Source organism: Diceros bicornis, chromosome 29 (assembly GCF_020826845.1).
Source record: "Diceros bicornis minor isolate mBicDic1 chromosome 29, mDicBic1.mat.cur, whole genome shotgun sequence".
NCBI lineage: Eukaryota > Metazoa > Chordata > Mammalia > Perissodactyla > Rhinocerotidae > Diceros > Diceros bicornis.
Window position 1 is genome coordinate 40,573,678 of NC_080768.1, and position 12,094 is coordinate 40,585,771.

General features: G+C 48.2%; 1 protein-coding gene across 1 annotated transcript in view; it reads right to left on the reverse strand.

Annotated features, from left to right (window-relative positions):
• Positions 1 to 1,993: 1,993 nt before the first annotated feature.
• The window catches only part of SH2D4A (SH2 domain containing 4A), a 72,228-nt gene continuing 62,127 nt past the window's right edge, over positions 1,994 to 12,094 (reverse strand). The window contains exons 8-9 of the mRNA XM_058525348.1: positions 4,282 to 4,502; positions 1,994 to 3,802 (exon numbers count right to left, since the gene is read on the reverse strand). Of these exons, the coding sequence (XP_058381331.1) occupies positions 3,710 to 3,802; positions 4,282 to 4,502 (314 nt within the window). The 3' untranslated portion in view covers positions 1,994 to 3,709. The remainder of the gene's footprint in view (positions 3,803 to 4,281; positions 4,503 to 12,094) is intronic.

The following is a 12,094-nucleotide window of genomic DNA, read 5'->3' on the forward strand; positions in this document are numbered from 1 at the left end:
AGCATTCCTAAACACAACAGAGAAGGATGGCGAGATTAAAACCATGAGGATGAGATTACAAAAATGGAAGGTAAAGAAGAGAAATCGAAATAAGATTTACAGGTACTCCTGAGGAAGGAAAAGGACAATGCAAACAATTATTTAAAGATCTAATTGTAAAAAACTTATGTTCTTAAAAAAAGACCCATGCAATGCATCTGAAATGAAAGCATTTGCCATGTTCTTGACAAAAATGAAAGCAGAGAGGCCCCAAGGAGACACACCCAAGCACACCCTAGAAATCATCTTTGTGTCTTTGTGCACCAAATGGCAGGAGTCCCAAGGTGTGTATGTGTGAGGCCCCAAGGGCCAGGACACGTGTGGACTCGAGTGCATGGAGAAGGCTGCATCTACAGAAAGGGGCCCCTGCAAAAATTGAGGCCATCGATTTTTCTTTTTTTAAACCTAAAAACAGATGTCATGCCACATTAGCACATGCCATTACTTTACACTAAAAGGATGGTTAATTCCAACGCATTAGCTTGGATAGGCAATTTGTGGTATAAATGCCCCCGAGATATTGTGACTTGTCCATGCCCCATTTTCACTTTTTCTCCATTCTCTTGATCCTTTTTCTTCTTAACTGACCGTGTTTTTCCTCTTCTTGGCATAAGGTTTGAGCCTACTAACACTTCTTGACATTGCTTAGCATTGCTGGTGACACTGAGGGACACAGTAGCTCCCTTGTGGATCCTACTGCAGCAGGATAGAGCAGGGCACCGGACCAGGGCCTTCCAGGTGACTGACCGGCATGTGAGGGTCTGGCAGTAGGGAGGTGGCAGCCGGAGAGTCAGGCATGACTCCAGGATCCTACTGAGGGAGCAGAGGGAGAGAAGAATGAGCACGGTCGGGACTGGCATTTGCGCACGGTCCCCAAGAGGCAGGCGGGTTGGAGCGCCTGGGACTGGGCACCTGGACAGTTTCCAACACGAGGGGAACATCCCAGACCAAGAAAGCTTGGGCAGGCAGGTCAGGGAGCCGGGCTTGCTGAGGCCACGGGAGAGGACCAGGGCCAGGCTTTGGCCATCCCCGCCTCAGGCCATAGCTAGGGTCAGACACAGGAGACTGGGTCTAACAGAGCGACGAGGGTAGTTCAGGCCTCCTCACCATCTAGCTGTAATCCATTTCTGAATTCCGCCAACCATTCTTCTTCCCCAAGAATTTCAGGTATTATCATAGCCATCATATCCTCAAACACTGGACAGTTTATTCCTCTATCAATAATCCTCAGGATAAAATCATACAGAACTCAAATCTGCTCCCCCTTGTAAGAGTAGGTTAAATCAGTCGGGTCATTTCCTGTGTTCTAAATCTGCCTCCAGTGGGATGGCATCTAATACAGTTATATGTGGATATGACTGTACTTATTTCCTCCAAAATAATTTTGGGCAGAGGGTGATAATAAAGGGGGGACTCTTTCATGTATTCATAATTATTAGTATCTATAAGGGTACTTTTCTATTCATTCCAGCAACTTAAGATTTCAGAGCCAGATGAAAATAACAACAATCACCTACTTAAAACAGCTTTTTTTAATTAGAAGTGAAAACTGAGGATCAGAGAGGGAGAGGGACCTGTCCCAGATCACACAGCTAGTGAAGGAAGAGATGGAACAGAGCAGAAGTTTCTGCCTTCCAGCCCTGTGCTGTCTCTGCAATTCTATAATGTTGTGACTGTTGAATTACACTTAGAAATGCAAGCTGAGGGCCGGCCCCGTGGTGCAAGTGGTTAAGTGCGTGTGCTCCGCTGCGGCGGCCCGGGGTTCGCCGGTTCGGATCCTGGGCGCCCACCGACGCACTGCTTGTCAGGCCATGCTGTGGCGGCGTCCCATATAAAGTGGAGGAAGATGGGCACGGATGTTAGCCCAGGGCCAGTCTTGCTCAGCAAAAAAAAAGAGGAGGATTGGCAGATGTTAGTACAGGGCTGATCACTCTCACCAAAAAAAAAAAAAGGAAAGCTGACGCAGTTCTCTTAGACAATAGAAACCACATGGAACATTTCAAGAAACACTTAACAATGATCTATGTTTAAAAACTTTCTCATTAAAGCACACATACACACCCATTCACGCTCACATCTACACGCACACACCCTGCCCTCTTCTCTGGTTACATTTTACACTACCAGAGAGTGTTTTACACAACCAACCAACAACCTCATGAATAAACTGCTACAATGTGTTTCCTTTAAAAGAATGCTGACACAGGGAGTTGGGCCTGAAGCACGAGTACATCTACACCTTCCCAGAAGAATCATCTCAGTGGTCAGAGCCTCCTCCTCGCTGCCCAGAGGGCGCCCCCCTTACTGGGTGGCGGCTGGGGCGGGGATGCAGTGGGGCATCAGACTCCTGCCTGAGCAAGCTGCGTCCCAGAGCTGAACAGAGCCCGTTGGGGGTTCCTCTCATCTCTCCTTTTTCCTTCATTATGAGGGGACAGACTGTACAGCAACAACTGGTAGATGATGCACGTGAGGTTCCGTAATTACATAAACTTCTGTATTAGTTTCCCAGCGCTGCCATAACAAACGACCATAAACTCAGTGGCTTAAGACAACAGGAATGTATTCTCTGCTATTCTGGAGGCCAGAAGTCTGAAATCCAGGAGTCAGCAGGGCGTGTTCCCTTCTGAGGCTCTGTGGAGTCTGCTCCGTACCGCGCTCCCGGCCTCTGGTGGCCGCCAGCACTCCCACCTCTGCACCTCTCATCCCACGGCCTTTGTCCCTCTGCGTGCGTCCGTCTCCAGATCTCTCTCTCCTTACAGGGATGCCAGTCCATGGATTTAAGGCCCACTCTATTCCAGTACGACCTCATCCTAATGACATTGGCAAAGACCCTATTCCCAGATAAGGTCACATTCACAGGTATGGGGGTTAGGACTTCAACATATCATTTTGTGGACACAATTGAACCCATAACAAGTAGTATCCAAACAGCCTAAGAAACAGCCCCTCAGGTGCGCACGCACACACTTCACCCTTCTCGGTGCGCTCTTGGAGAGAGCACAGCAGCAGGGCAGTGCTGTCCCGCTTCTCCAGGACGAGGATATGTGCTCAGAGATGTCTGCTCACTCTCCTACAGGCCATAGCACTTTTGTACAAGGCAAGCCTCTCATCCTGCATTTTAAAACTCCTCATTCAATTCACACTTCCATCTCTGTCTTTTTATGTCTCTTACATCCTGGCTCCAACAGGCTCAGTAAGTGACGTGTGTTTGGAGAGTCGTCTCAGCCGCCAGCTCCCCAAAGCCCACATGGAATCTCACATACACAGGACTCGGAGACCGTCTGAGGTGATGCTAAGAGGGAGTGTGGAGGTCATGACACAGTTCACACAAGCTACTGGTTTCTGAAGTACACCTTAATTCCTAAAAGGTTTCCATTTCTTCTTTGTGCATTTTATCCTATATACACCACTAAGGTTGTAGGCATCATATCAGGAAGTTGCTGAAACTGGGCATCTTCTCCCTTCACTTGTGGAGCGCCGAGGACTCAGGGGTAATTTCTCTTAACATTAAGCTCCAGCGTCTGTGCAGCAGAGCGATTCCTTAGCACTCCATGGATATTGAGGTGACCAGTACTGGCTCTGCTGCAGGCTGATTCTGCACACTCACATTTCAGCAGTGTTTGTCCCGAGGAAAGCAGCCGGAGGTTGCAGGGTGATGTGACGGGAGCTGTCACTCAAAGAGCTCCAGGTAGTCGGGCGGCTGGTCCTGCTGACCACAGGGGTAGAGAAGGAGCTCTCTCCCCAGGGAAGTTATGGGCTCATCCTGTGAATCAGAAGGCACAAGTGAGGCTGGGAAGACTGTTGAGACAGTATAAATAATAATGTCCTGCCCTTCCCACCTCCTTGGAGTATGTAACTGCCTGCCTACTTTGATACACACAAAGCTTTATTGGTTTATGACCATCTTAAAAGAGATTTTTCTCACTCACAAACTGCCATGTTCTCTCTTTCCCTCCCAGGCTCTAGTTCTAACTGAAGAGCGTTCTCAGATGCGATCACTGTGTGCACAGATTTTTCAGCATCTTCTATATTCTCTGCCCCAGTGGGGTCCCCCCGAGTATTTGAGGAAGAACTAGGTTCAACGATATAGTAAATGCAATTAAGAATCCTGATTATCAGGAGGAATTATCAAAGCCTACTCCCCCATTACTTGTCTCGGTCTTTTTTCCTGTCATTGCCATTCACTGTCAGAGTGGCTGCAGGACAATGCACAGAGCAAATGCAGTGTGCACATCGGGGCACCTTATGGTACTCCACCAGCTCCGCCAGGGTGCCGTGCTGCAGCTGGTCCACGCCCAGGAAGCTGTAGGAGTCCGTGGAGGCGTCTATGAGGAAATGCTTACAGCCGTCCTCACACCGATAGGACAGGGCGTAGCCCTTGATCCTCTCACTGACTCGGATCAGAAAACTGCCTGGCACACACGGGCTCAGGAGTTCATTTGCTCTCTTCAGTGTGAGAATTCCTGAGGGAAAGAAAAGCAGGTATTTCAGCCAAATCATTTCCAAAACTCTCTTCTGTTAAATATAGCTGTGTGGATCAAGTTCAGTAAAGAATAAGAGCAACTCTAAGTCCATTTTGGGCTTCTTAGGAATACAGTATAATATCACTCATCTTCTGGTGTTTGGTAACTGGGCAAGGGTAGGTTACAAAAGCAAATGGACAGTATAAACGAAAGCTTAAATGTTTAACCTTCAGAATACATTTCCACTTATACACCTAGTTATAACAACACAGCTGTCAGATGGCTTCTGAGTCTGGAGAAACTTGACAGTCATCCCAGGAGTGTTAGATCCGGAAGGGACTCCAAGATGCTCTCCTCAGTTTACTGAGGAGGACTCCACGGCCTGGGGAATGATCCCGCTTGGTCTTGAATGGTGGTTCTCAACCAGGACAACGTCTGGAAATGTCTGAGGGACATTTTGGGTTGTCATGGGCCAGGGGTGCTACTGGCATCTAGCGAGTGGAGACCAGGGATGCTGCTAAACATCCTACAGTGCACAGGACAGCCTCATACTACAAAGAGTTATCCAACCCCAACATGTCCATAGTGCTGAAGCTGAGAATCCTTGTCTAGGAGTCAGCAAGTTAGTGACAGAACCAGGATGGACCCAGGTCTACAAAGTGCCCTCTGCTGTAGCCACTCATAAATGATGCTTCACTGGCATTTAAAGGAATAAAAGTATATGTGTACATATGTGTATATATATGTGTATGCTTATATATTTATGTCTTCATGTTTGTCTTCATATATATTCAAAAGAATGAAACTTCAGATATATATATGAAATTTTATATATATACATACATATGTATATAGTTAGATGCCTCATGAGTTCACACTAATTCAGACCAGCCTTTTCTCTAGGTAGTCCAAACTCATGAGGTTCGACTCATATTCCAGATTTCCCTTCTTATTTCTATTGTAATTCTGCAGATGAGTCAATAATGTTCTAAAACATATACAAACACATCTTGGAAATAATGTTCTAAAACATATACAAACACATCTTGGAAAGACGGTGAAGTCACTGAGTTATCCAGCAAGCTCTGATCTGGGAGGGAGGGGCGGCCTTCTCCTAGTGTTCTTTTCCAAAACTCTTGCCTTCTCCCTTCTCCTGTTCCACCATGAGCTCAGTATCTTCTTATTAGGAAAAAACAACCTCCTGGTGAAAAGGGAGTGGATTATCATAGCCCTTTAGTCTTGGTGTTAGTAAAGTTAATTGAGAATTTAACCCTAATTATCCAGAGTAAAACATAAAGTAAAGCCATTTCTATTTTCTTGTTTGTAAGAAGACTTTGATAAAGGGAGAATTAAAAAAATCATCTATTCTCCTCTGGCCAACACCAACCAACAAACCCTTCTCCTGCCTTCTCTCCACGCACCATTCAGGAGGCCCAGGGCCTCACCTCAAAGTCGCAGTGCCTCAGGCTCCAGCCCTGTGAGACGCTGGGTAAGAACCGGGGGTGAGGAAAGGCCTGCAGTCCCCCATGCACAGGTGGGAAATGTCCCTGACACGCAGGAAGAATCCTGGGCTCTCTTCTGGGGCCTCTGGCTCTCCTGTATTAATGCCCGGCAGGGTCACTGATGCCTGTGCGTTATCTCTGTCCCACCCAGTTGCCTTCCCACCCTTTCCCTGATGAAACGATGCCCCCGGAAACTGCAGGCACCACTGCTCCTGAGCCAGCCTCTTGGGTCGGCTGCTGCACTGCCCACTTCAGGTACTCAAATGATGCCCTTATAAGCTCTAACAGAGACGGACTGCTGCTTCCGTCTGCTTGTTTCACCTTTCTGAACACACCTGGTCCCACTGATGAATTACAGATAACAACCAGGTACCCAGCCTACAGGGACTGCACATGCCCACCATCTGAAGACTCTGTACCTGACTGTCTATGATGCCAGGGATATTTCTCACTGACACTGAGAACCCCCTCCGAGCTGGGGCGCTGGGAAACCACGAGTGGAGGGGAAGCAGCATTCTGGAAAAAGGTCTCTCTCAGACTTACTGACAGGCTAACTCTGAAATTCCAAGTTACTTCCACAAATGGGGCACATGTTATAAATTTTGACATCTGGATGTTATCCAGATGGATTTGGATTCCTAAAGTGAAAGCTGTTTTGGAAAATTATAACCAAACCTAGGTTAAGCTCAAATTCCTCCTAAAGTCAGGTCATGCATAGCTGTAAATCAAACTGCCTGAGAGCTTCTCAGTCGGTTATTATTACCCATCACACAAAGATCTTGGCACCCTCTAATCTCTGGAGACACCAGACACAATGAAATGGTTTTGTGGCAAATCCCAGGTCATCACGGAGACTGCCTGAACACAACGGTACTAACAGCACACTGAGGGGTGAGTGCTGTGGAGCCCAGGCTTTGTTCTTCGTGCTTTACAGCAGGATGATCGCTCCCGAAGAGACGCTCTCCTGGAGCATCTGACAACACAGGTTGATGTACAATTTGTCATGATCCCGTCACGGGCCAGGGGTGCATCCAGGGAGGCCTGCCGGTGATCATGGCCAAGTGAGCTTTGTCTGCCCACGAAGGGAGTTCTTGAACACAAAGCCAAAATCCAGTGTCAGATATTAATCACTGTGTACTCGCACAAACTCCTTACAGTATTTATCATCCCCTGTTTGCCTGTGCACAACTCTAAGAATTCTGAAGCAGTGGACTCTGGCCCCTCTAAAGGCCATGACACCTGCAGGCCGCCTCCCTCTGGCCAGCTCTCTTCACACATATTTCAAGAACCAAACCTAACGGAGGTCACAGGAGGATTTCTGTGAAATCTAGTGTAAAGGATAAATAAAAAGCTTTCTTTTGGGGCCGGCCCCGTGGCACAGCACTTACGTTCGTGTGTTTGGCTTCGGCGGCCCAGGGTTCACGGGTTCAGATCCTGGGCGTGGACCTACTCACTGCTTATCAAGCCATGCTGAGGCGGCATCCCACATAGAAGAGCTACAATTCTACAACTATGATACACAAGTATGTACTGGGGCTTTGGGGAGGAAAAAGAGGAAGATTGGCAACAGATGTTAGCGTAGGGCCAATCTTCCTCAAAAAAAAAAAAAAAGCAATGCTTGCTTCTAAAAAAAAAAGCTTTCTTTTACTTCATCAGTTTCTTAAATGAACCAGGTCTTCACCCAGCAACAGTGTGTCTCTGTTAGAGCTGAATCCGGGCAGGCTGTGGCAGGACCACAGCAGTGCAGAAGACAGCCGATGTCACTCCACGAGGTCTTCCTGAACAGCTCGTGGTTCTGAAGAGCCTGGGGCAGAGCTGGGCTACAGCTCCTAGAGCCTGAACAGCCAGCCTGGAGGTTCAGAACAGCTGGAGTTGAGAGGGCACAGAGAAGAATGCCCTACTTCTCTCTGCAGGACTCCCGGGTACCCTCTACAATAGTACTATTCAACAGAATTCTCTGTGATGATGGACACGTCGGTGCTGGCCACGTGGCAGCCACTAACCGTGGTGGCTACCGAGCACCTGAAATGTGGCTAGTGTGACTGAGGGACTCGACTTTTAATTTTATTTAATTTTGATGTAAAGGGCCACATTTGGCTAGTGGTTACCATACTGGACAGCACAGCTCTAAACACCTCTGGAGTGTAGGTTTAGAGCTCCAAGACAGCCCAGAAGATCTACTTTTTTTGCACAAGAGAGGGTAAGCAGACACCAAGAGACCTAGAATAACTCAGAAACCCTAGCAGGGCCCTGGTTAGACAAAGAAGGATGGAGGTCAATGGGATTTCCTTCTCCACAGCTTCCTTCTGGAAATGCCTACTCGTTCTCCAAGATTCAGCTCACTTAGCATGGAGCTTTCTGATTTCTCTCTGAGCAGTTCATCTCAGGTTCCTCTAGGCCTGCTGAGCACCTGGTTCCCACCTCCATCTGAGCACTCAGCTGGTCTAGCCGAGGTCTCACCTGGTTCTGACCTCCATCTGAGCGCTCACCTGGTCTATCCGGGGTCTCACCTGGCTCCCACCTCCATCTGAGCGCTCACCTGGTCTATCCGGGGTCTCACCTGGCTCCCACCTCCATCTGAGCGCTCACCTGGTCTATCCGAGGTCTCACCTGGCTCCCACCTCCATCTGAGCGCTCACCTGGTCTATCCGAGGTCTCACCTGGCTCCCACCTCCATCTGAGCGCTCACCTGGTCTATCCGAGGTCTCACCTGGCTCCCACCTCCATCTGAGCGCTCACCTGGTCTATCTGAGGTCTCACCTGGCTCCCACCTCCATCTTGGCATGCACCACTCACCGCTCTGTCAGAGTGCTCACAGCACGTTCTCCTGTCTCTCCCTGCCCCACCTCCTTGTGGGCTCCCAGAGGACAACTACTGCATCTTATTTATTCTCACCCCCTCAGCACCTGCCACTTAGGAGACACCCAGAAAAGGTCTAACAAATAATTTTGTCTTAAAATCAAGTCAGAAACTTCCTTCTCCAGGACACTTGTACACAGCCACCGCCTGTAGTCTGAGACTTGTTATCATAGGGACAAAGGATGCACCTCATGTTTCTCTGAAGCACCACCAGGCCTCACTTTGTTTATAGGTGTACATCTGTATGACCTACTTCCAGTATCTAGAAAATATGTGTTTAAAAACCAAATGAAAGATAACCAAATAATAATAGCACTTAGAATTCTTAATGTCTGTCTAACACTCCCCAACGTGTGCGTTACCTCATTTAATCCTCCAAGTGGCCTGACAAAGAGGTGCTGTTACTACCCTCAAATAGCAGACCAGAAAACCTGCGTCACAGACAGCGCACAACGTGCCCAGGGTCGCTCAGGCAGCCAGGAGCAGCACTGAGCTTCAACCCAGGTGGTCTGACCCCAGGCTTCCAGTCACTCCACCAGGACACCTGCCCCTGTGCCAGCACATCACACTGCTCAACAGGCTTCCACTTACCAATTCATTTAATCCTCAAACAACCCTAAAATAAGCAGAACTGATATCATTATCATTGCCATTTTACAGATGGGAAAACTGAGGTAGAAAATATACATGCCCAGGGTTATAGGATTAGTTAGTGATGGTTTCAGCTCTCTTGTCTCCCACTCTAGTGTTTTGTTTTTTTTTTCCTAGTGTTTTGTTTAGTAACCCACAGGGCTCATGAAATTTTTCTGGAATTGGCTGAAAATAAAATACGAGCACTTATTGTCCAGAGAGCTGTTCATTTCTCACCTGGGCAGCTTAAAGAACGTGGATTATCAGTGATTATCTAGTGCAGTCACGGGGGTGGAGGCACCCATGACCTCTGCGCCTCCCCTAAGCTCAGGGTCCGTGCTGCTGAGGACTGAGGAGCTCCCGCGCACGTCAGGCTCCGGGGTCCCTGGCCGCCCCTCAGAGCTGCTGGAGAGCCGCGGGGCCGCCCTTCAGAAGCCCTGCCAGGCAGCTTACTCCTTTGTCATCGGTCCTCTATTCTCTGCCCAGAATACAGTGGGGGGCTGAGGGGCACTGAGACAATGTTCATGAAGGAACATATCTCTGCTGTTAGGGTGACCTCCAAGTCCCACCCTGCAACCAGCCTGGAGAAGGGGGTGAACAAAAGAAAAACGGACTATTAGAAGGCCTCATGTCCAGGTAGCCACCCCAACAGACTCAAGGTGTACACGTCACCGACTGGGAGTCTTAACCTTGGAGGAGAGCGCCATTGCCCCACGTTAGCTCCCTTCTAGTGTGTGCTTTCTTTAATCCCTTCAGTATTTGAAGGAAGCATTTTTAGAGAGGCTCTGGGATCTGCCCTGGGTCCTCTGCATGGGAGCAGATGCACCGTGATGCCGAGCTCTCACCCTTGAGGTCTCAGGTACCTCAGGGATAAGGAAAAATGGCCAGAGTTCTTAAAATATTATTCATAATGTTTCCTTAATAATTCAAGGATTAGAATTACATCATTTGTTCTCGTTTCATTACCTTAATGGCTAACACTTATCAACTAGGGCTCATTATGTCCCACGCAGGGTTCTAAGTACTTGACGCACATTAACTCACTGAGTCTTCAGAACAGCCCTGCGTGGCAGGTAATATCATTATCTGCATTATACAGCCGAGAGACAGAAGCACAGAAGTCAAGTGACTTGCAGAAGGCCACCCAGCTGGGTAGTGGGGGACTAGTATTTGAACCCAGGTAGTGTAGTCCCAGAGATGTGCTCCTAACCACCACACCCTACTGCCTCCTTCCCCTGGCATAAAGAAACTGTGTCCAACATCCTCAGCTGTGGCAGTAGAAACCCAGTAAACAAAGCATGGATTTAAAAATGCTTCTCTCAAAAGTAGAATCTCCCCTTCCATAAAAAGCCAGAAGTAGAACACCCAAATCAGAGTCGCTCTCCTTTGCCCCCCGCCCCCCCCACTCCACCTCTCCCTGGCCTCTGAGGTCCCTCTGGGTCCCTCCAAGAATACAGTGGGAAACTACGAGACCGGAGCCCTGGGCATCTGCAATGGGAAGCGTGGGGCTCCCAGCGCAGCAGGCTGTGGCGCCCTGTGGCTGGCGCATCAAAGGGAGGGCTCAAATGCATCATCTGAAAAACTCAAGTTAGAGAGGGCTTTGAGCTTCATGGACTATTCTCAACATTCCAGCCACGTGTTGCTTAACGACAGGGATATGTTCTGAGAAATGCGTTGTTAGGCGATACCGTCATTGTGCAAATATCATCGAGTGTCCTTATACAAACCTAGATAGTAGAGCCTACCACACATCTAGGCTACATGGTACTAATCTTACAGGACCATCGTCGTGTATGCGGTCCATTGTTGACTGAAACGTCGTTATGCGGCTCAGGACTGCAGTGGAAAAACACACCAACATTTTTGCAGCAGTTTTGCTGCACTGGGTAATTGATGAGAAAAGTCCGAGTCTATCAGAAAAAAACCACCCATGCATAGTATTTGCCCCAGAAAAGCTAGCTCTTCTCCAATCTGAAGAATATGTGTAGCTTTAGCCTCTCCATGCTTCATCTTCAGTTATGTCAGAAGTCTGAACTAAGACTAGGAGGTCACATGGGAGAATTACGGAGATTAATTTGAACAAAGTGCTTTGATGCCATTAATGTAGACGCAGCCTTCCTGCTAAAATGTAGGTGGATTCCCAGGGCTTGCCCTGCTGGTCCCTCTTGAGGGCAGGACAGCGATGGCCAGGGAAGGGACTTCCAGTTGCCCTTTCCTGCCGCACACAAGCAGTAACGTCTTCTCGCTGCCGGCCACAGCCTATCCCACTCCATGAAGCGTATGAATCACACGTGTAAATTAGGCAGATGCATACATTCGTGTGACTTGAAGAAGTCACACAAATCAGTAATTTGTGCTTAGTAAAGACAGAAGCTTGAAAATCTCTTTGTGAGAGGCTGGCAGAATTTTGATGGCCCCACAATTAAGAAATCTCCACTTCTCAGCAAAACAATTGGACAGATTATCACTTATGGGTGCCAATTCCCAGGTTCATTAAAATTTTAGCCTGAAAGAAATCTTGGGCGGCCTCTGTGAGACCTTCTTAATGCAATCTCTCCAGTTACATATGCTCAGTCTTGAAGAGTGTGGGATGGCACCCTG